Below are 23,406 nucleotides of genomic sequence, written 5' to 3' on the forward strand. Positions count from 1 at the left end.
GTCAAGCATGTGTAGTTCTCGTACACGTCGAGCTAATCCTGAGTTGGCGCGAAGCGTCCTCCGTAGTAGTTTAAGTCTACTTGTGCCTTTGATCCTGAGCTTCGGGAGCCCAGTGTGTTCTTCATTAGCAAGTACTAGGGCTCTGTAGTACATGGTTGTACTTGTAGCCTTTTCCCATGCACGACTCGTCAAGGAAAGGCTGTGAAGGTCTCGTAAATAGCATGATGAACAAGCTTGGTCGCGGTCTTGATGGATATTTTCAAGTTGCGCAACTATGCAGTTGTATACCTCTTTAGGGAGGTTCTTGAAGACTTGCGCAGGAAATCGATATTGGGGTCTTGAGCGTCGTTGTGTTGAGTTCCACTTGGCTCGTTCGAGTTCCCATGGGGTTTTAGTCAGGCGTGGCACATCCCAAGCATCATATGCTACGGTTTGATATGTGCGCAGGATTGAACTTTCGGTATGGAATGAGGGACCCGCTGGTCGTGTAACTGCCCTTGGAACTGGCACTGATTTGAATGATGTAGAGGTCCGATTGGTGGATTCATTGATGGATCTTGGTCGAGACGGCTCGGATCTAATGATGGTTAGTAAGTTGATATAACACCATGTTAGTGATGAACGGCCTGTAGTGTTTCAACATAGTACCATGAAAATACTTCAGGTATCACAGTGGTCTCGCCCTGTTGCCTCCACATTGCATGTTTTAGGGATAAATGGCGTTGCTCGAGCAAACTTACACATCGGTTGTATGCCTCTCCTCCTTATCTTTCCGAGATCTTGATAGGCGAAACATGATGCGATGTCCTAATCAAAACGACGCCGCAGCTACTGAGGACTGAAAAAGAAATGAGCGTAAGTGTCGAGTGTACGGTATCTGGTGTGGTATCGCATCGGTTGAACCATGAACAGTTTACCCAAGCGCGTGTAAGACGGACCGCAATGTTTCAGCTCTGGGAACACTCATATATTTCCCACACCCCACTTGGATATCACTCCGCACGGGCATCAACCGAGCATAATGCCGTTAACAAATCATGAACTATCTTGCTCTTAAAGCTGAACGCCGGCATGTTAAATCTGCAGCGGACGAGATCAGCGGCTCAATCAGAAAAATGCATGTACGCCACGAGCGTGTCATGGCGACAACACTAAGGTTCGACAGGTCGATTCCTTCGGCTGTTTCTGGAGATTACGAATCCTGAGCTGGATTGGCAAGGGTTTAGCGCCACCGAAAGCGCGGATATGGGGAATGACAGGTTGCGGGACCAGGAACGAGATGTCTTTTCTTGGTCGTTATTGTTGTGCTATGGTTGTGCAACCTTATGACGGACTTCTACAGCGCACACTCTCAAGAAGTCATACAGATAATACTTTGCCCAAGCGCTGAGCAGGTATGGTTGTTGTCTTGAGCCTGAGGCAAACCTTGATGTATTTATCGTGTGGAAGGCTGGGAGAACTGTGAAAGGGTCGAATGAGATCCCGGAGCCATCACGGCCCTAGTTGGCGATCCAATCTCTGATCTTCGAATTCCTTTCGCCAATCGAAAGCACGGACATTGCGAAACACTAGGGGCCTATCCCAAGCAACTGCATGCATCCGCTGTTGTGGAGGCCCGAACATTAGCCTTTTGTCGGTTCTTCTGGCAAGATATTCAGCGATAGCAGAATCGTGTACGATACGATGGTAGCACAATTTCTCGCTGGTTTTTGTAGATTGCTAGAGTCATTCCTGCGTTGATGTTTCTATGACGTCCGTGCTATGGAAGGATCAATACCCGCTTCCTTCGAAATTTCGACGGCCCTTCTGGTCGGATCCGACATTGTTTCGTTTGCACAACTGAGCAATATATTTGCGTACAATGGGACCCTTGTCCCTGGTGCCATTCCTGATATCAGCCCGTCACAGCTGCAGACAGGTACCCGTATGGTGACACTTCGTGTAAGCACTCACGTTTGCTTTATCACAGAAAGTGGGAGTTCACGCATCCAGGGGGCAGCCGTGTCGACATCATCGCGCGGGTGAACAGGATCCGGCATTGATACGCGATAGGGTTCACGAAATCTAAGTGCTTCCTTGAGCTACCGCCAAAAGTTAAAATTGCCCTATGCAGTAGGCGTTGAATGCAGCACTAAAATGTCGTGAGTGTTTAGCGTTTGAATCCTTGTTGGAGTAGTTCTTTAGCACGGAAACTTGTAAGCTCCGAGCATGCTGAAACTGTTTTAATGGGGCAGCCGGTGCGGTGGCTTGAGCGCTACTTTGTGGCACAGTTCGTGAGACCAGTTTAGCAGGCACGAAATGCAAGGCCACATGGACGAATTGTCTCGGTTAAATTACAACCGAAGAAGGTTTTGCGCAAGGTCCCAAGTCATCAGACACCTCCCATGATCTCATCTCTTTTGGCTGGACCGCGTTATGTCGTAGACCTTTGTGCATAGGAAGGAGTTGTCCCTTGTGAACAATGCAGTAGGTGTATTGCAAGACGTCATCATCTCATCAGACAGTCGTGCGATTGGTGTGATACCGGGTAAGTTTTCCGAGATGAAACAAAGCTATTAATCTTGAGGAGGTGGAGAAAACTGTCACATCAAGCTACAAATCCTAGAAGAACCCAAAGCATCTGCCCACGTTGTTACAAATTCTGTTGTTGACTATTATCCAATTACTAGTTGGAACAGAACAGCGAGAAGGTCAAATGCACAAATGCACAAGTCGTTCTGTAGTTTTCGACAAAAAGCAAAATTTAAATTCATGTCTAACAACGTGACTGGGTGAGCATATGTATCGCTCAGGTATATTACATTAAGCTATAACGATCGTTCTTCATATATCATCCCCCTGGATATCATCTACGCGACAGCCCTTGTACAGTATGCTGGGCTTACAAGAAGTAAACAGCAGCGGCACCGAAAAGCGCACCCATGCCAATGGCACCGGTTTGCCTAGGGGCTGCGTTCTCACCAGCACTGGTGGCAGCAGAGTTGGTGGGGTCAGCAGCCTCGGTAGCCTCCTGGTTGATGCTGGTAGTAGGAGTGGGCTGACCACTGGTGTACGGGACGTCGGAAACAGATGAGGCTCCCTCGAACGCAGGCTCACCCTCGTCGGAAGTAGAGTCAGCAACGGTAGCGTTGGAGGGGTTCAAGACTTCATCGATGACGTGAACGACACCGTTGGCAATAAGAATATCGGAGGCGACAACACGAGCGTTGTTCACAAAGATGCCGCCGTCACCGATGGTGATGGTAAGGCCCTCGCCGTTGGCAGTAGTGAGAGTAGTGCCATTCTCAAGAGTCGATGAGTAGCCAATACCGCCTTGTGTGACAACATGGTAAGTAAGAATGCTGGTAATGTCCTCGGTGCTGAGGTTGCTAAGCGCAGATCCAATGTTCTGGAGAGCCTCGTTGTTGGGGGCGAAAATAGTGATGTCGGGAGTGTCGTTGACGGTGTCGAACAGATTGGTCGCATTGATGGCTCCACGAAGGGAAGAGAGTCCAGCAGCGGAAAGTGTGTCGGCAGTGTTCTCGGGAATAGCCAACACAGTGTCAATGATGTGAATCACACCACCAGTAAAGTTTACATCCTGAGACTATTAGCGGTCGAAATGGGGAGGTAGAGAGAGGATCACATACCGCTGTTGTGACAGTAGAGTTAGTCAAGAGACCACTGTAGAATACTACATTGTCGCCGCTGGTTACACCCTCGACAACCTGACCTCCAGTGACGTTGGTGAAAAGAGGGTTGGTCAGCGCGGTAGGGACGAAAGCGCTCGTGTTGGTGATAGCGCTGGAAGGGAATGTGCCATTGAGCACGTGGTATTGCAAAAGGGCAGTGAGAAGCCCTTCGTTAGAGGTAAGTCCCGAAAGTGTCTCGTTGTCAATTTTTCCAAAAGCAGAGTTGGAGGGGGCGAGAATAGTGATGTTGGTGAGACCAGCCAATGTCTCCAATACGCCCGCAGGAATGACCGACTGAAGAGTTGAAAGCTCATCCGTGGAGTTCAACGCAGCTGCAAGGTCCGGAACGGTCTCATTTTGAGCCAGCGCGAAGCTCGCAAGGGCAAGTATGGAGAGATGCTTGAGCATGATGATGAGAGTTCAAGCTGACGTTACTACGTGATCGATGCTGGGATGGAACGAAAGAAGGTAGTATGAGGTGGATGATTTCCAGATGCTTCACTACCAGAGGGGAAGTTGGGTAATAAGTACTATGGCACCCATGCACATAGCCACAGACGATTTGTCCCGCCAGGTATCAAGTAGGGTTGGCATTGCTCTTCCAAGCACATCTCGAACCAAACGCCACCGGCCAGTTCTGTCCGGAACCCATGTTGACCAATAAGGGGTCTCTTCGTAACACGGTCGTCCAGGGCGAAGCTTGTAGCTCTCAGCGTTGCCCAGTGACAACCGGAAAGAGTTTGCCAAGTGATCGCGCAAGTGGAGCTATGACACAGCTGAAGCTGTAGATGCGACCAATGTATCGTGATCGAATTTGGCTAGCATTCTCCGCATGCATCGCATGTGGCATGGTATGGCATGCCGGCATTGGGGCTGTCGATCACCCATGGATATTTGTTTCTGAAGTATATCCAGCTCTTGCTCTTTGATCTCCTGCCAACAGTGTCATCTGTAGTGGCAGATTCTCTTGGTAGTGCTTGAGGCTTCCTGGCCAGAATCTATAGTTTGCCTGTCAGAGTTCAATTGACAAGGTCAGCGTTGTCTGAACCCAGGACACAGGGCTGAAGTGAAGTACAACAAGCACCTGGGCCGGTCGATCCGACGATGTGTGGGGTAAGCAGCACTAGTACCTTGGCAGACGACACCATCACCCAATCGAGCTCGTCTCGAAGGTCTTGGGCGTTTACCTAAACTCCGTCTCTTGGGCACATACGATGCGTGCATCGAACATTGCTGCAGAAGATCGAGCTGGGGCGATGTGGCTGATGGAGCATTGCGCGTCTTTTTCGACGCAGCCTTGGATATTGTCTTGTCTATCCGCCACTGTCGGAACATTAGGGCTGGTACCGATAGAATAGTCGCATCCTCTAACAAGCATCACGCGTGAACAGTATGACTTGTCCTGCCTACACGACGTTCAAGACTGACGCCAAGAAGCTGTTGTGTTCCAAGGTTTCACTAAGAATATTCACAATGGTATATGACGACATCACCCACGAAAGTGCTTACTTGCTCGTTGCTTGAATTTTCCATCTAGCTACTAAAAACCCATTTCTAATCAACCCGTCATTAACCCGACTATATCAACAACAACAAAGAGATCACGGCAGCTTTTCGCCGGCCATCCTGCTCCAAGCCCGAAACATGTATTTTGCAGACAACACTGCCACAAGCGCTCCAGGAACGCAACAGGCCAATGCCATCGCTCCTTCTTAAGCGACTCCGTACTCGTCTACACACACCCCTGTACCATTTGCCCTGAACATCGAGCACCAACAAGGCTGTCGCTAGACTCAGGTACCCTTTCAGGTTTGTATAGTTCAGACCCTGCTCTGGTAGGTTGACTCGCATAAGCTTACGGCGCGGACCTCCGTACCACTTTTTCTAGGCATCGTGGACTGTGCTGCCAGGAAGCCTTACTTCGGGACAAGACGATTTATAGAATTTTTCCAATTAGACCTGGTGTCTAGTGCAATATGTATGCCGACTGAGTTCTACCGGTTGAGGCCTTTTTTCATGAATCGCGTGTGGGCTTTGTCAACATTACACTAATGTAGGATAATGCTCCGCTCTTCTTGAGCATCATGCCATAGCCTAAGCAATGGCGACTTCGCTTGTACATCGGATTCTCAACCCTGAGGTTCTCGCTCGTTCCACTCCCAAGTTTTCCTGCTGTCAATTCTGACCTTTGCAATGTTACGGACCGGCGGAGATCTGGAAATGCCCATATGAAAAAAAAAACGATTGTTCTTGGCCTTCGTTCTGACCATCCCTTCCTAGATTCATAAAGCAATCCTGGCTCCCAACCAACCATCCTAGAAGTAAAACCAGGTCGCTTCCCGCAGTGCGAAGTCTGGAAAGACGTGAAGTATTACCGCTGATTAGCTGCTTTCTAGCATTGCACCTCGACCTTTACTGTATGGTAATATACAGTGCCCAATCAAGGCTTTTCAAAACGAGCCAAAGTCATCTCACCGGTGACGCACGTTACATGCTATCATCGCATCTTCGGCGTGAAGGAATATTGCGAAACTTCTCCGGGAAGAGCGCCTTACGTAGAGCTCGGAAGTGACAAATCCGGTCCTACATCGCTATCTATTGATCGTAGAGCGTATGTTACATGCATGTTGCTGCACGTCATCCATCTGTTCAAGAGCTCAAAGATGAGCGGTAGAAGGCGAAGGACCGATGTATGGGTAAGTCTAAGCACCATCCTCGTGCCTTGGTTCCAGGTCAACTCGCATCGTAGAAGTTGTATTGATCTAGATTGGCAGGCGCAGACTCGTCTCGTGTGATAAAACTCGACGACTGCATAGGTATATATTCGCTGAACAAATCAGCCATGCTTGCGTCTGGACCGAAACCTAGATTTTGCATAAACTGCGGTTGGGTATCCGATCTAGTTGCGCTGTCTAGCGAAGCCAGTTCGTCGAAGAAGCTTTCTAAATCGCTGGTGGGTTCCGGACACCGAGGGTCGATTTGCGAGTGACTAGGACCGGGAAAGAAGGCATGGTGAGGGGGTGCCGCTGGCTGAGCTATAGGATATGTGTCCGAAAACAGAGTCTGCAATGAAGCTGCAGATGACATCTGGACATCAGTTGTATGCTGTCTGAGAGGCATGACTGTGCTCTCGAGCACTTGTGTCTGGTGTTGTGCATTGAAGTCAACTATGTTTCTCTCCCGAAGTCTTTCCAGGCGCATGCGATTTACGTCGTGCAGAACAAGTCGCGCAGCCTGCCTGTTCGCAACGTCTAGTAGACATCGGATTGTTGGTGGCAGGGATTGGGAAGTTGGATGCTCGAAACATCGATCCAAGACATCCAATAACCGGTGGAAGCTTGCATCGGACGGACTGCAAGCGAATGAGGCATAATGGTATGTCGCCAAGAGTAGGGCAGCCGGTGGAGTAAGGACGGAGAAACCGTTGTCGGTGCATATGTGAGCTAATTTTGTGGGAAGCATCGCCCTCCACCGTTCAAGACACTCGACAGCGTCCTTGTGAATGTGCCTTGTAGATGGCTGCTCGATACTGATGAGTAGATCAACAAGTTCAATAACACTGTTGAAAATGCTGAGCGAGAGCAACGGCGCTCTTCTTCCTGCATGTGAGGGGTCAAGAAAGCCAGACCAAGGCTGCCACTCTTCCAGGCCGTCTTCGTCAATCGTGCCGAGATGTTCCAAATCGCTCCTTCGAAAATGTGGACGCCGTTTGAGCTGGAGAGCTAGCATGCTGTCGAGTAAGAAACAGCCATAATAAACATGCTTGTGCCTGGGATTGCCCATAAGTGTTAGTTGGTTCACGCTCTCCAAGACCCTCGAAGCACATCCAACAAGCAGCCATGCTTCTCCACTCTGCCCCCGCGCCATGTTGAACACGACCAAATTGAGAAGCGCCTTGATGTAACCCATGTCGAAACGATCCAGTTCGTTTGGTACCAGGGACTTAGCACTCTCATACAGCTTAACAGGCCTTGCTGACGAGGAGTTTAACGGATCGTGATTCGATGTGCTTACTCCATATAGTGAGGCTACCGCCAAAACACTCCACAACTCGGCATACAAGCCCGAATCGGGCCGGTTGGATTTGCTGGAGAGTCCTTGTGTAGGGTAGTCGTAGGCGGTTTTCAGGATGTCATGCTTCTCGCAGATTGGAAGCCAGGATTGAATATTGGCGAAGTAGACCTCCAAGAGCTTCCAGCTGTCTGGCGGCATGGTTGTTGAGATAGTCTCCTCTACTAGTGGTCCAGGCGGTGCGCCTACAAGCTGACCAAGACTTGGAGACTCTATATCGTCCTGTGGGTAGCCAACGTGATCCTGTGTACGGCTAGCATGTGCAGCGAAAGCCTCCTCTAGCCCAGAACCCTCGTCACTAGTATGAGGTGAAGCTGCCGCAGTCTGTTCATGACGCGAAGTTTCTCCTCCAGATAGCAGCCTGTCAACGTCGGTGTAGAATTTTGCTTTCCGCCATCGTCTGTGAAGTTTGTTCGACTCTTTTGAGTCGCCACGACCCAGCAGTAGCGAAGATGGTCCTCCCTGCGCTAGCTTCTCATTGAGGGCAGTTTCGTTTTCGGGATTTTGCTGAAACAGGTACGCAAGTGCTAACTCAAGGGTGCGAATATAGCCAGGCTGAATGCCCCTTTTCTTAGGGTTGGCTGTGTAAGAGCATTCTCTTGACGTTCCTGAGCAGGTAGAGCAGGTTGGTTGTACTCCGTCGCACTTCTCACGAGCGACACGGCATTGGTCACATGCTCGTGAGACTCGAGTCCGTTTAGCAGGCTTCTCTTCCGGTTGAGGTGCGGAACGACGCTTTGCCTGAGCTTGGGCAGGCATGAGCCTGATTCAGACGAAAGGGCGGCAAGTAAGCAAGTACCGAAACTAATCTCGGATGACAAGATTGCCAATGACGTCTCTGCATGGTTCGCGTATTTGTTTTCTGCTATATAATGAGTAAACACGGCAAAGATCGGTAATAGGCACCGCGAACCCACCGTTTGATCCGTTCACCAGCGCCGCGGGGCTTAGCAGCTGCAGGGCTGGAAATGTATCATCTAGAAGCGATAATTGGCCCGCAGATAGGATTCCCGTAGGTCTTTGAGGCTTGTAAAGGAGTGCAAAGCTGTCGTGCGTCCAGGCGATGTCGGAAAGGCGCCAAAGACGGGGAAGAAGGCTTATCCGGAACTTGCACTGTGCGGTTGCTCATCTCATCACAACCATCATTCGTCAGCACTCAACCACCATCGCGACATGGCGTCGCGTAAACACGATTGTCGCAACTCTTCCAGCTTTTTCCCGTACGCTCCTGGCTGATTGATTGTCACTGTCTGTCTACGACCTTACCATGCATATCCATAGAGGTCGCAGACACACCCGGCTCCGCAGTTTACGCACCTCACCTCTCGCCCTCTGCAGTACAGGAGCTTTGATACAGGCTCAATATCCCGACTTCTAGTGTCAGAGCCAAACACCAGTGGAACTACAACCTACGTACCCATGGAAGTCTCGACCAGGGGTTCTGTGGCCGTGGGAAAGCGCGTCTTTGCGACTCTGGGCGAGGACGATGGAGCCACCAGTGAATTCTACCGCCGGCACCACAGCTCAATCCCAGAGCAAGCCACGACATCCAGGACTACTGGACCCCGTCAAAGGCGGAAGATTAGCGAAGACGATATGGGTAGGAACAAGCCCAGTACCTTGTTCGGCCGAATACTGACCAACGACAGCCTCGACAGCATCTAGTACCCGTTCCACCTCTCTCGCTACCCCAACGCCCGTCTCTCCTGCAAGCTATCTTCGCCGTGCATTCAAGGCCGATGCCTCGATTGTGCTCCTTGGCATGCCAGGGACTGGCAAGTCTACCTTGGCCGTCATTGCCTCGATGGCGTGCCGACGGCGCGTCATCGACGTTGACGATGTGTTTCAAGAAACGACGGGGTTTTCCACCGCCAAATACCGCAAGCAGTTCGGTGCGGCCAACTACAATCTGCGACAGGAAGAGCTGCTGAGAACTCTCCTCCTTGAACATGATCACGGTGCGATACTGGTATGCAACGGCGTTTCCCTGGAAAGAAATGGACAAGTCTTACTACAAGACTTTGGTCGAACGCACCCAGTAGTCCATGTTCTGCGCGACCTTGCCAGTTTGCATAGTTACTTGGGAGGACTCGACATGCAAAGACTCAACGACATGCTCGCCTTTACCGCCCCCATGCTTCGGCGTTGCTCTAATTACGAGTTCTACAACATCTCTGAGGTCAAATCACCAAACAACAACACGTCGAATGATCAGCCGGTGGCTCCGGCGTTTCTCACATTGAAGAGAGCGCAGAGGACCTTCCTCAAGTACTTGTCACTTATAACGACTCCGGAGCTTCCGCACGAGTCGGTTGGAGCATCCATTCCACCGTTAGAGCCCGGTTATCCGCTTTCTGACGTTGCGACCGAGCTCCGTAGATATACTTGTGCAGTTCAAGTATCTGTGGATGACATATTGGCTGAAGATGCGGATATCCAAAGCCTTGAAGTTGGAGCAGACGCCTTTGAAATCATCCTTGATCTGAGTCAACAACGCCCTATGACCAATCTCATGGACGACGTTAGCGCTTGTGTATCCAAAGTTCGAAGAAGCACCGTAGTTCCCGTCATATATCATGTGCTACCTACTTCGACCTCTGACGGTAGCAGGACTATCTACCTGGAACACGTACACCATGGGTTACGACTGGTACCTGAGTACGCATCTATCGACCTGTCGCTAGATGCTGCTGCACTTGCCGATGTGATAAACAGTCGTGGTACCACCAAGATCATCGGACATCTGCATGCTGACAAACCATGGGATGATCATTTCTGGGTAACACAGTACGAAAAGGCAGTGCATTTAGGTTGCTCTGTCGTACGACTCACTCGCCCAGCATCTTCCATCGACGACGATGTTTCGGTTCGCAGCTTCAGTAGTCGAATGGAAACGCACGAGGCACAAGTGCCAGTAATTTGCTACAACACAGGGCGAGCTGGTCGCCGCTCGACATGTTTCAACAAATATCTCACGCCTGTTGTTGCTGCCTCGAAAAGAGAGAAGACCAACCAGATGGCGTCAACAGCACAATATCCTTACGACTCCTGGCTCACTGCCAGAGAAGTAACACAAGCCCTTTACAGCTCATTTACATTTGATCCAATGCAAATGTACATCATTGGCGTACGCCTAGGATACAGCGTTTCACCAGCGATGCATAACGTAGCGTACGGCGCGTGCGGCATGCCTCACACTTTCAGTCGCATCGAGAGCCCATCTGTGAACAAACTCCAAGAGCTAGTACGCAAACCAAACTTTGGTGGCTCTATTGTTATACAGCCCTTCAAGATGGAGGTGATGGCGTTGGTAGATTCGCTGAGCCAACACGCGCGAGCGATTGGGGCCGTTAATACTGTGATACCCGTACGTCGAAGAAACGAAGACGGAAGCATTCCCAATGACCTCGAACTCTTCCATGAGCGCAACCAGTCTGGTCCGGTTCAAGCTCTGTATGGAGACAACACGGAGTGGATCGGAATTCGGTCTTGCGTGCGGCGAGGTCTTTCTCCGGCTAATGCAGTGCGTCCGTCGACATGCGGACTAATTATCGGAGCTGGCGGTATGGCGAGGGCAGCTGTCTATGCGCTGTTGCAACTGGGGGTGATGAACATTGTGATCTTCAACAGGACGTACGAAAGAGCCGAGAGTCTTGTCGCGCATTTCTCCCGCCTTACCTCGAGTTCGGCAGATAATGCTACGGCGTCAGCCATGATGCGCCAGAAGCGGCCAAATCTGACGATATTGAGATCGCGCGACGAGGCATGGCCAGAGCACCTCCGGGATCCTACCATAATCGTTTCGTGTATCCCGACTGATCCGATAGATGGAGGTCCTGCAGCTCAATTTACGCTTCCACGGCAGTGGATTCAGAGCCCTACAGGTGGTGTGGTGATGGAAACCGCGTACAAGACACTAAACACGCCCTTGTCGCAGCAAGTACAGGACTGCCCGAAGAAGCTGTGGACATATATGGATGGCCTGGACTTTATCCCGGAACAAGCCTTTGCCCAATTCGAGCTGTTCACAGGCAAAAGAGCGCCGCGAAGGGTCATGCGCGAGGAAGTACTGCGGGCATGGAGAGATGAACAGGGCAATACTGATATAGAAATGGTAAGGAGGAGGCTCAAAGCCATCGACGACCAAGAGCCATGAGGCTTGCATGATGATACGAAATTTAATGTTGAATGACTTTTGTTATGACGATGCGGTAGCAGGGCATGTCAGTGTGAAGGTTGCATGTGAGGCTTGCGATAGACGATTCGGAGCGAGGATCCCTGCGGCGATCTCTCGTGGCGCACGTTCCCAGTGAAAGTCACGACGCGTCGGATGACAACAACTGCACAAGCTAATGCGCCAACCTCTGCGACCACGTCAGAACATAGAATAGCCCCGCATATATTCCGACTCGACGCCGAACAGACTACTATGCTCTATCACGACGGTAGCGAGGCACGGAAATGACAACGCGCCAGCCCCTCCAAGCACTTCCCCCGCCGTCGGCCAACGTCGTCAACACACGCTACGCCCACCTCCAACGGCCCGTCACCACCAGAAGCGCCAATGGAGCCGCAGCCATGGAGGCACAGGGGTACGGCCAGGAAGACACGCACGACGCCGCTTCCGTCGGCTCTGCGCTGAGCGAGCTCGAAGACGATGCCGAGGACGAATTCGAGAAGCGCATGATCCAGAATGCACGCGACGAGCGGCGGCTGAACCAGGCGCTGGGGAGCAGACCTCAGGCTTTCAAGAAGGCGCGGACTCATCCCCGTGTCGGACTGACGCTGGACAACCTGGAAAGGAACAGCGCGGCAGCTGCTGGAGCGGATGCGCAGGTCAAATTCCAGAGTCCGCCGAGCAGCAGCGGGAGCACGAGGAGCGATCCGGCTCTACGTGCGCCAGCGACATGGGGGAGGAAAGGCCGGACCAACAGGAGCTGGATGCGGACCATCACTTATGAAGAGGAACAAGGGCAGCAGCAACCACAGACGCCAGTCCCGGCCGACGACAGCATCCACGATCACTTTGACCAGCAAGACGCCAGCCTGCCACACCGCTCCGTGCCAGACAGCCCGCTCTCGCACAAGGGCACCCCACGCAACGACGAGTCGCAAGAGTGGGACCTCACCTTCGAGCTCAACGAAGCCTCCATGATCGCATCCACGCCCTACATACCACGAAACACAGTGCTGGACGATATACGGCAGAGGGAGGCCGAGAGCCTTAGGGAGCAGGCGACACAGCCCTCTCAGCCCTCTCAATCGCCCAAGAGGAGACTGCGTGCGCGAACCCACTCGTGGCAGTCCATTGGCAAGGCGCTGCCGGTTACGGGCATCGGCAACCAAGACTCGCCCGTGGCTATGTACAGGAGCGTTGAGAGCATAGCTACAGTAGATCGCGAGGTAGTTGCCACGCCTCAGGTTGTCCCCCCGAGACGCATACCGAGCCGAAGAGAAGATTCACAGGATTTACTGCGACGGCTAGCGAGAGTATCCAACACTCCAAGCCCGAGACAGGCAGCACCTTCGAGACCAGAATCAGCGCCTCCAGCACAACTGAACACTTCCTCGCAGACGGTGGCGACAGACACGGCGCAATCAGAGGCTCAATCAGCTTCTGTGGAAAAGGTGCCTGTTCCTGCCCAGACGCCCAATGAGGCAGCTGCGCCCTCGACCGTTCAGCAGGAGCAAGACAAACCAAAGGAAGCTGAACGGTCGTCAGAGCCAGCGCCAGCGCCAGCACCAGAGGCTATAGGAGATGATGTCCGCAGTGTAGATGCTACACCCATGCCCAAAGAGCGACCTGTCTTGAATCCCAAGACACCAGTGGTAACTGGTGCTTGGGTCGATACACCAGGCCCACGTACTGCACAGAGACCTGGCCTGACGTCGAGGTCACGCTCACGTTCGCCTAGAAAAGCCAGTCCGCCCAGGCAGAGACCATCTGAAAAAGGCTCGGCCCTCGTTGCGGAGGAGCCATCTGAAGCCGTCGCTATAGAGCCCCTTCGTCCACACCTTCCCAAATCTGCCTTGCAATCTCTTGTCGACGAAGCAAAATCCAAGGGCAGGCGACCGTCGGTAGACTATGGCGACTCAACTATCAACTCTCTGGAAGACCTCATCACTCCATCTGCCGAAAGCCCCATGGAAGAGGATACGCTTCAAGGCCTTCAACTACCAACTGAGACTCCCCGCAATGAAGCAGAACGACAGCGACAGCAGGAATTGTTACATCTCCACCGCATGAATGATCGCCTCCGTGCAGCGCGAACCAGCATCCGCGATGCAAGTCGTGGCATGAAGCGCGTCGAAGACCAAGTAGAGCATGTGGAAGAAGGGGAGAATGGCGAGAAGGTCAAAGTGATTAGCCGCACATGCCCTTGCGCGATTGATGGCCATGTCCAGACTTTCTCAATGTGGAAATGGTCCAAGGGTCTATTTTGGGAACAACGATTGAAGATCCTGCGACAAACGTCAGGCAGTCCTTGGAGAATATGGGGCGGGCTTACAGGCTTGAGCATTTGCTTGATACTTCTTTTCACTTGGTGGATGAGTGAAGAGATCGCTTGGTATGTACTTGGGCGTCTGCCCCTCTTGCGTCAAAGAAAACTCACTGACCTACTCCACAGTGAGATGTACTGCCAGCCCATGTACGCTTACTCGTCGCCTTACCCATTCAGCGTCAACGCAAATGCTCCCAAATACCCCTTTGTTATTCCAACCCTTATCTACCGGACTTTCATCCAAAGTTGGTGGGTCCCAATATCTTCCTTCTTCTCATGGATTGGCGCTACAATGTGGGCATGTTTCTTTGGTTTCGAAGAAGCGCATCTTGTCAACCACAGCGCCAGCCAGACCATAACAAGTACAAATACTATAAAAGAAAACCGCTGGATTAGTGAAGAAGCGGCCAAACTTTTAGAAGAGAAGGGCTGGGATCATAGCATGTTTGAAGATGAAATTTTGCCAGGAGGCCGATGAGCATAGAGAAGCGTCCGGTCGTTGTTGTCATTCATTATTTTCTTTTGTGGCATTGGTTCAGCGAGGCGTTTTGTTTGTCAAGGGTCTGGATCGGGAACAGGAGTTGCATACGCCATGATTGTATCACTATGGTAGCGTGTTGAATATCAAGGTGAGCGACAAGGATCTGGTTGGCTTATCCACAGGTCATTGATTGACTGCCGAAGAAATGAAATTATAACATATCCCACCCTTGGTTTCAACATGATCTAGCGAAAATGAAAAGAAACTTTGTGGAACACCGTCACCCGAAGAGTCTCCTTACGATTCCGCGCTGGTCTTCCCTGTCTCCTTGGGAAATCCCGTTTCCCACGCCTCGGCTTTCGGTCGCTAACTGGTTGTTCTGTTGTAGCCTCCCGTGCAGTTCTTGGGCCTCTTCTTGTTCCTCCTTCAACTCTTGCTGCAGCTTTTCTTCGCGTGCCTTCGCCTCAGCTATGAGGACCGAGCCCGCGCTCGTATCTTCGGGTGCGCGTTCGCGGTCTTTGAGTTCCAGCTCTAACAACAAAGGGGGAGCACAATGCTTACTCAATAGCGACGTGATGATCGCTCTACTTGAGCAGTCTACCCCAATATATCGACCGTAGTCAGAGCCTTTATCCAGCATGTCCTTCCAAACGACGGGATCGTCCCCTTGTCTGAATTCCTTCTGTCGTCGTTCAGCTTCGATCGTTGGTGAACCGTGTGGCAACGTGTCCCACATCGTTGATACAATCGCCAGGTGAGAGTAGAAATGCTCACCACATATGGATTGCAGCAGGTGGAGGCTCAGTCGCAACGTTCCGGTCAGAAGACGTTCCTGTATAGGGTGAAGGTAGACTACACCTGCAATGTGGTGCTGATTCTGACGAAGAAACTCCACGATTTCAGAAAGGATCTCTAATCCTAGTCTGATCGTATCGTCAAAACCTGGTGTGTCAATAAAATCGACCGAATGGTTTTGACTCACATCCCATTTCCATGCACGACAAATCTTGGTTTCTGGATGGGGTCAAAGGTGTAACTAAAGATTAGGTATGAGATTTTACCAGACGTTACATCGTGCCCAATGACTACGGGTGAGCCTGTGACTGTGGCAATGAACGAGGACTTTCCAGCTTCTGTCGGTCTCAGTACTAGGATGCCAGTCTTCTCTCTAGAAAGAAGGGTTAGTTCTCTACAGGCCTCGAATCAATCATGTTTGCAGACCAAGAATTCTTACCGAGATTTGGTAACGGCATTGTCGTGACGGGCCATCTGCTACATGCAGAGTGATGTGGGTTGTCCGGGTCGGCACATCACAGGTCATAGATCCAAGTGAAGGTGTCCTGATAAAATTGCAAATAACTCTGTGGTCGTCGATACTTTCATTCAATGCTCCATCGCAAGCTACCAAACAGCGTCGTCCAGGCCTAAGACCATGAGCAGCCATCCTCTCATTGCAGTTATTGGGGTGAATGGCGCTGGAAAATCGACATTCATCAACGTCGCATCCGGCAGGAATGATCTTGGAGTGGGACATGGTATTGAAGCATGTAGATAATGCACCACCAATAGTTGAGCCACTCACTAGCTGACAGGCATCTAGGCACGCAGGACATAACACCAAAATCTGTTTTAGTCGACAATGCATGGGTTAATCTTATCGACATACCAGGCTGGGACGACACATACCGTACTGACACAGATATACTCACTCTTATAGGAGATTATGTGGGGAGGACGTTTAGCGCCGGTCAGCTGTTGCAGGGCGTGATTCTCCTTCAGCTGGTGGATAGCACACGCGTGTACGGAACCGAACGCAGGCGGAACAGATTATACGAGAGAATCTGTGGAATGGACGCGTATCGTAATATCGTGGTTGCTACCACGATGTGGAGTACCGTGGTTGACCAAGCCGCTGCTGACCAACGCATTCAGCAAAGGATTGAATCACCAGAGTTTTGGGATTCTATGGTCCAGGGCGGTCCTTTCGCAACAAGCCCGCCCCCTTCAGCTCCAAACAGAGCTTGTGGGCAACGGCTACGACCTTTCGACTACGTCAGTCGGGATACAACTCACCACAGATATCAAGGCCATGATATTAAGAGACACGACCCGTATAGCGGAGCTGGAAGAGGAACTTCGGAGGACTGCTGCAGACAATGCTGCCATGAGAGCTAGGCTGGAGGGAGATCTTAACGATCTCATCGGGAAGCTGAAAAAGGCGGAAGATGATATCGAGAGACTCAGGCAACGAAGGGTGAGTTTCGCACGGATCTGTCTGTCTACCTACTGACGTTGTCCAGAGATGTGTGATCTTGTAAATCACGATCGATCGATCGATCATGGGTGAGACGGAACAATGTTGGCAAGAAACAATGAAGAGGTACACGCGCCTTTAGCTCAAGATACTACTCGTGTCTCTTCTAGATTCTATATCGAACCCGTGCTTTGATGGGTGGGATAATTGTATAGCTTCTGGTGATTTGCTGGAGCGTCCCGAATGCAAGGGCGTGCACTTCCGTGGTATCGTGAGCAGCGCTACTCCGAGGCACATGATGCTGTGCGCTCTTTCCAGACCATGCCTTCTTTCAGCTCCAAGCTATACAAGCCGCCATGTGTAGATTGCTCAGCCAGAGTTTAATGATGAGCGACAGACGCCAAACTTCAGGCCCGTGTGGACACACCATCGCGCCGCTACCCCAGTCTATTGGCGCGCGCCCCTCGCTTCTAGGCAAGCTTACTTCTGCATCTGGCGTGGTGTCGCGGACTCCAAACATGTGCTACCTCAGACATCCTTGCAACAAGCCATCTGAAACATGCTGATTGGTTTCAAGCGCCGCCCGCCAATTCTCCCACAAACCCAACCATAGATAGGCTTTTGATCTGGGATGTCGTTCGCAGGATTAGGGCCAGACTTGGAACGCGTACCTTGTGGGTTTACGGTGTCTCAGTGTGCGGCGGCTTGTGGGGGCTTGACATGATGGTTAAAAGGCGGAGGGGCTCGCTGCTGCGCGAGAGCAGGTAAAAGCAACGTGAATCAAGTCTAACAACTTGCAGACGTCGCGGTGTAACACTATTCTTATCCTTCGAGCGCGGGCCGCACAACACTTTCATTCACTTCTTATTGACGAATACGCCGCATTCGCGCCGTAGTTTGGGGTCGAACAGGATTACTATTACAGTCTTATCAGCCGCCCTTCGCTCACGACTGTCAGCTTTGCTCTCTGGCGGACTTCTACACATATCATACTGCAGTCTTTAGCCAATCGAACGTTCGACGGCCAAAATGTTCGTCGCGACTATCAAACTCTTCTCTTTCCTTGTAAACCCTGAGTTTTGGACCAGAATCGGCTTCTTCGTCGGCTACATTCTCGCCTTCCTCCTTGTTCTAGAGGTCGTCCGTTTAGCAAGCACAGATGCCAATCGCAAAGAAGTGGAGAAGATGCTAGACGCGTATGCCGCGTCAAGAAACGATGTGCCTGTAAGAAGACGCCCAGAAGAAATCGAGGCGAAGAAGGTGGTGCAGATATCTATCGACGAACTGGAGGACATGGAGAGAAGAAGTGTGGCAGCAGAGAAGGAAAGGACACAACAACTACAAGAAGCACGAGAACGGACACGTACACCTAGCCCTGCAGTGGCTCGGACGCCAGAAACCAAGCATGGTGAGGAGAAGCGGAGACGTAGAGCGACGTCTACCTCTGTATCTCCCCACACGTCCTCTCAATCACATTCAAATCCTCAAACCTCCTCCTCGAGTCCAACTCGTCGTCTAAGGAAGCGGAGCGATACGCTCAACTCCTCCAGCAGCGCAGAAGTCAGAGGTGCTGCTACACGGAGACGCAGGGAGACTTCGCCAACAGAGACTAAGACTCGGGAGTCTAGACACGCGAGTCCAACGCCGAGATCAAGAAGTAAAGAGGCGAAGATCTTGGGTGGTTCGTTGGGGAAGATGCTTAGGAGTAGGGGATGAAGTTAAGGGAGAAGTCAAATCGCATCTCAGGCGTTTGTTCACGCTCGTCACCCATGACTTTACGAGAGATATGTAAATCTGAAATGTATAACACTTGGGTATCTTTTTGATATCGTCTATGCCGCCCAATCGTACTGCGTTCTTCTGTGTTGAAGCTCGACGACATGTCGAGGCTAAGCACCAGCAATGTCATGCATACCCCCAATCTCCTTTTCAAACACCTCAAAATCCACACCTTCGTCCTCGAACATCTTCTTCACTTTCTCCGCAGCTGCAATCTGCCTCTCTTGCGTAAAACCGCCGGGCGCATTACTTTCATACTGGATGAGCTCGACCCACCGGAAGAACAAGCTCTCCTTGCCCATAGCCGTGAGTCGTTCTTTAAACTGTATGACCTTGTCCCTTGCTTCCGTTTCCGAGCCTTCATCAAGCTTTGCGAATTCCCAGACAGCCCATTGCCCATTCTCTGTCTCAGGGTCACCGACGTAAACGAAGACACTTTTGCGAAGGTGATCAAGCGTAATGTCCTTGCGGTCAAGGAGTTGGGTTGCAGCGACCATGCCAAAGAAATCCAGATCAAAGTCTGCATCCATGAGTAGATATCCCGTCTTTTCTCTTAGTCTTGACTTGTCAACCGCGGGTAGAATTCTGGTTTTGAAGAAGGGGCTGTCTGCTCCGGCCCGGCCACTCCCGCCCTCGGCCTCTCCAAGCAGGTCTTTCGCTCCCCATGACCTGCTCACTCTCACGTATACTTCGTCATCTCTGAACCCCACGTTCCACCGCCAGCTCACTGGGTTGCCTGGCTGCTCCACAAAGAAGGTGTATGGCCAGAGTGCCACGAAGCGGAACAGCAAGAAGTCCAGCATGAACATGAGCATGCGTTTTCCCACCCTCCATATCAAAGTCGCCCATGGTGTGGTGGCCCAGTATATGGTGGTTTCGTTATGGTTTCCGAGGATGGAGAGGATAATGGCCCAGTAGTGGGGTCCGATTGCGTACAGGCGCCATAGTATAAGCGCGAGGATGGTCGTGTTCAGGAGGACAGGGACGGCGAATATACGCCGTTTGAACCATGCTGGATGCACATCGACATGTGAAATGTATACGAGCGAGCGGTCAAAGGTGGAGAGGAGGGTGTCGAGTTCGGCCGGAGCTGCGGTGAAGGGCTGTGGGATGGCTTTCTTGGAGCTAGAGTTGGCGGGCTTGACCGCACGTTGCTTGGACTTCGGCGGCATTATGATAGACTAGGAAATCGCGGAAAACTACCACAGGGTTTGAACGAAGCATTGACCGGATTGCATGTGGCACACGTTATTGTTGGGCATGACGTAAAGTCAAGTTCCGACCTCATTCCAAGGTTCCGACAAGTTTCACCGCGCCGAAAATCTGGGGTAGCTGCCATCAGCCATACACGACACCTCAGGACAACCATTGCCCACCTGACAAACTACAACTCCATTCCCCCTGGCTCGACAACAGGGGGAACATCCTAATCCGGTCCTTCATGCAAGGGCGGCACCATCTTTCTTCGATTACCTCTACAGTTTCACATGCAACTTCTATTTCAGGATAAAAGCACAATCGGTCTTTTATTCTGCAAAACACCCGATACACGCATCATCCACCACCGTGCCCCAGATAGTGGTCCGTTTTGGGTTCATCTGGTCGGAGCTCGTTTGACGTTTTCGCCGATCCTCCACTCAGGAAGGGACTGTTGCAGATCTCCGGCATCGCTGAGGAGACCCGGTACTACCATCAGCATTCGATAACGTCAACATAGAGGCGCCTTATTGAGGCACAGCAGACTACACTGAGACTCAGGCAATACTCTTATTCAAGAATAGCATGTCTTGCATACCGCAAGATGTGGCAGCTCCTGGACACCATAGACAGGAGACCCGACGAGAAAAAGCATACTATGCGTTGAGAATAGCAAAGTGTTAGATCAGTGGAAAGATCGCTCGCGTACCACGGGTGCGGTAAGTATCCACTCTCCGAAGAAGCCGGCACCCCGATTTAGTGAAGGCGTTATGCTGCCCACATCTAAGCACGGCTGCGGATAGGCCGCGCACACCATATGGAACCATTGCCCATCCAATTAGAAGCAGACATGGAATCTTGACTGCATACTCGTCATCTAGTTTGCTTATCTGGACCTACTGGTGCCCTGCCCTAAGCGATGCATACTATCGTCTAGACCGCAGCAGTCGAGTGGTCGTAGAACCTGATATACACCACCTCTTTCCCGCCTCCAACGTGGAGCTTTTTGGTCCTCTCCAACCTCCTCTGCAGCAAACGTTTCATACGTCGAACATCAAACAGGCAAAGATGTCTTCGCAGCAAGGAACCCAGGGTCCTCCAGTGAGTGATGTCAACTTCAGCCACCTGCTACGCATAACTAACCATACCCAGGCTGGAGCATCTGGGCAAGCTGGACGAGGCCCCCCGTATGCACCTCTGAATGCCGGCTTGGGTGGAACACCTATGATCGTGCCTGATGTGCCTATCTCAGTCGTTTTACTTATCCTATACCTCATGTTTGGTATCATCCACATCAAGATTCTGAAGGGCAACAAGGGTCGAGGGCATAAGTTCATATTCAATGGCGCTATTCTTGGTATACTCCCACCACACCCTCCGATTGGTATGGCGGCGACTAACATGCCGCAGGTCTCTGCAAGATTCGAGTCATTACAATGTCCTTGCGGATAGCATGGTCCAACTATCCTAGGAATGTCGGTCTTGCTATCGCAGCGAACATCTTCGTCTACATCGGTACCATCATCTTGTACGGTGTGAACTGGTTCTTCGTCCAACGCGTTGTCCGCGCCCAACACGCACGTCTAGGATGGTCAACACCGTACCGCATCTTCCACAGAGGCGGGCTTGTCGTGCTGGTAGCTACACTGCTCATGCTCATTGTCAGCCAGATATGGCAGTTCTTTACGCGCAACCAAAGTAAACTCGATGCCTTCCACGTTTTGTTCGTCATTGCGCAGACGTATTTCACCATATTCTGCGTCGCACCAGCTATTCTCGTCGGCGTCTCTCTCCTCATCCCACGAACAGAAATTGACAAGTTTGGTGCTGGCCGACTGAGATATAACATCACCATCCTACTCATCTCGGTGTCCCTCCTCTCTATTGGACAGATATTCCGATGCGTATTGGCTTGGATTCCTGCAATTCCATTGGTCGATGTTCAGCGCGGCATTGTCGAGTTGCCATGGTACTTGAGCAAGGGAAGCTTCTACTGCTTCAACTTCGTTACTGAGATCCTCGTCATCATCATGTTCGCTGTAGTCCGTGTCGACCTACGCTTCTATGTGCCAAACGGAGCAAGAAAGTCAGGCGACTATTCTAGAAGTCGTATCGACCTGCACGACGAGAACGAGAAGAATCTACCTCTCCCAGCGCCCGTACTTCCTATTTCAATGCTGCAACCGAACGACTCAACCCAGACATTGCACAGATATCAGTCCTCAGTGTTCGAGGATACACAAACACTAGCTGATTCGCTGCAATACCCTCACTCCACACTAGAAGTGGATGACAAGACAGGCAGCTGGAAAGTCAAGCGCCTCTCGGGCGATTCTTCGAGAAGTCGGCATACCACCATTTCATTCGCGACCTCATCTAAATCGACGCTAAATGACAAGACTCCGCGCGCCGAAGCCAACGTGCCTCCAGTTCCTGAGCTTCCCGCCGAGTGGCCATTGCCAGCTTCTACCCCACCGCCGAATGCAAGCTCCGTTTTGGAGCATACAAATCCACCCTCGCGCCGAGCTACACCACAACGAGAGACCTACGAACTTGAGCATCACCAGTTAAACGAGATAGACGTAGGTGATGCGGTGACCGACGCCCTAGCAAAGTTGGAGATGAATAGTGAAAGACCAAAATCTAGCCTTGCGACACCACCTTCAAGATCACATCGAAAGTCTCCAGTTCAGGTTTATACGCCGACTCTACCCTCTACAAACGATGGTCGCTCACCGTCTCGAAATGCCCGCAAGCGAGTTACCTTTCCACAGAAAGAGGTCATTCGCAGTCGCGCGAATAGCGCCAACTCTCAGGGGGTCCGAAGAACCCCTGCTGTCGAAAAGATACCCGAAATTCCAATTCAAAGGCCTACGGAGTCGTCGATCAGACCTCCTCACCGCCCCAGTCCGGCAAGAAGTCCCAGTCTAGAGATTATCTCACTACTCAACCACATGAGCAGCGATTCTACTCGAATCGTAGACGCATCGCTCCAGCGAACACGTGCTGCCTCAGTCGCAGGATCGGAGGAACACAAGACGCCCAAGACTCCTGTCACCCCTTTCGCTCCTGTCACACCCGCTCCCTACATGATGACACGACAGACAAGTTCAAAGTACAGTTCTGATAATAGCTCCACGAGCTCCGATGCAAGAGAGCGAGAATTGGCGAGGGAGGAATTCCGTCGTTTCAGCTCAGAAACGCCGCTCAGGTATTGATGCAGCGGTGCCCACGAAATTATGACTTTCATTAATCTCTAATGCTTATCCATTGTATATCGACACTTGACTGGTGCCTCTGGCAAATTGCACCTATGGTGCGCTACGCATACAGTGGTCCATACACCGTTCCCTATCGAACGTTTTCCTTCTTGTACATACCTACAACTCAGATCTGAGAATTTCCTATTTAAGTCTCTTAGGCGTCTAGTTTTATACAATCAAACTCCCA

General features: G+C 51.4%; 8 protein-coding genes across 8 annotated transcripts; 4 read left to right on the top strand and 4 right to left on the bottom strand.

Moving 5' to 3' along the window:
* Nucleotides 1-2,881: 2,881 nt before the first annotated feature.
* AA0111_g176 (hypothetical protein) lies at nucleotides 2,882-4,079 on the bottom strand (the record flags this gene model as incomplete). The annotated part of the gene is made up of 2 exons (XM_028647454.1): nucleotides 2,882-3,580; nucleotides 3,630-4,079. 2 exons carry the CDS (start codon nucleotides 4,077-4,079, stop codon nucleotides 2,882-2,884), a joined length of 1,149 nt encoding a protein of 382 aa, XP_028512362.1.
* Nucleotides 4,080-6,404: 2,325 nt separating this feature from the next.
* AA0111_g177 (hypothetical protein) lies at nucleotides 6,405-8,501 on the bottom strand (the record flags this gene model as incomplete). Its single annotated transcript, XM_028647465.1, has 1 exon — nucleotides 6,405-8,501. One exon carries the CDS (start codon nucleotides 8,499-8,501, stop codon nucleotides 6,405-6,407), a length of 2,097 nt encoding a protein of 698 aa, XP_028512361.1.
* Nucleotides 8,502-9,161: 660 nt separating this feature from the next.
* On the top strand, nucleotides 9,162-11,898 carry AA0111_g178 (Quinate repressor protein; the record flags this gene model as incomplete). The annotated part of the gene is made up of 2 exons (XM_028647476.1): nucleotides 9,162-9,342; nucleotides 9,392-11,898. The coding sequence occupies 2 exons, from the start codon at nucleotides 9,162-9,164 to the stop codon at nucleotides 11,896-11,898; spliced, it is 2,688 nt and encodes an 895-aa protein (XP_028512368.1).
* Nucleotides 11,899-12,203: 305 nt separating this feature from the next.
* Nucleotides 12,204-14,723, top strand: AA0111_g179 (hypothetical protein; the record flags this gene model as incomplete). The annotated part of the gene is made up of 2 exons (XM_028647487.1): nucleotides 12,204-14,311; nucleotides 14,372-14,723. The coding sequence occupies 2 exons, from the start codon at nucleotides 12,204-12,206 to the stop codon at nucleotides 14,721-14,723; spliced, it is 2,460 nt and encodes an 819-aa protein (XP_028512367.1).
* A 283-nt stretch (nucleotides 14,724-15,006) lies between these two features.
* On the bottom strand, nucleotides 15,007-15,462 carry AA0111_g180 (hypothetical protein; the record flags this gene model as incomplete). Its single annotated transcript, XM_028647499.1, has 1 exon — nucleotides 15,007-15,462. The coding sequence occupies one exon, from the start codon at nucleotides 15,460-15,462 to the stop codon at nucleotides 15,007-15,009; it is 456 nt and encodes a 151-aa protein (XP_028511856.1).
* A 2,547-nt stretch (nucleotides 15,463-18,009) lies between these two features.
* AA0111_g181 (hypothetical protein) lies at nucleotides 18,010-18,696 on the top strand (the record flags this gene model as incomplete). The annotated part of the gene is made up of 1 exon (XM_028647510.1): nucleotides 18,010-18,696. One exon carries the CDS (start codon nucleotides 18,010-18,012, stop codon nucleotides 18,694-18,696), a length of 687 nt encoding a protein of 228 aa, XP_028511857.1.
* A 173-nt stretch (nucleotides 18,697-18,869) lies between these two features.
* On the bottom strand, nucleotides 18,870-19,931 carry AA0111_g182 (hypothetical protein; the record flags this gene model as incomplete). Its single annotated transcript, XM_028647521.1, has 1 exon — nucleotides 18,870-19,931. One exon carries the CDS (start codon nucleotides 19,929-19,931, stop codon nucleotides 18,870-18,872), a length of 1,062 nt encoding a protein of 353 aa, XP_028511858.1.
* Nucleotides 19,932-21,024: 1,093 nt separating this feature from the next.
* On the top strand, nucleotides 21,025-23,174 carry AA0111_g183 (hypothetical protein; the record flags this gene model as incomplete). Its single annotated transcript, XM_028647532.1, has 3 exons — nucleotides 21,025-21,057; nucleotides 21,109-21,313; nucleotides 21,367-23,174. The coding sequence occupies 3 exons, from the start codon at nucleotides 21,025-21,027 to the stop codon at nucleotides 23,172-23,174; spliced, it is 2,046 nt and encodes a 681-aa protein (XP_028511859.1).
* Nucleotides 23,175-23,406: the final 232 nt, after the last annotated feature.

The sequence above is a fragment of the Alternaria arborescens genome (assembly GCF_004154835.1).
Source record: "Alternaria arborescens strain FERA 675 chromosome Unknown contig_1, whole genome shotgun sequence".
NCBI classification, from domain to species: Eukaryota; Fungi; Ascomycota; class Dothideomycetes; order Pleosporales; family Pleosporaceae; genus Alternaria; species Alternaria arborescens.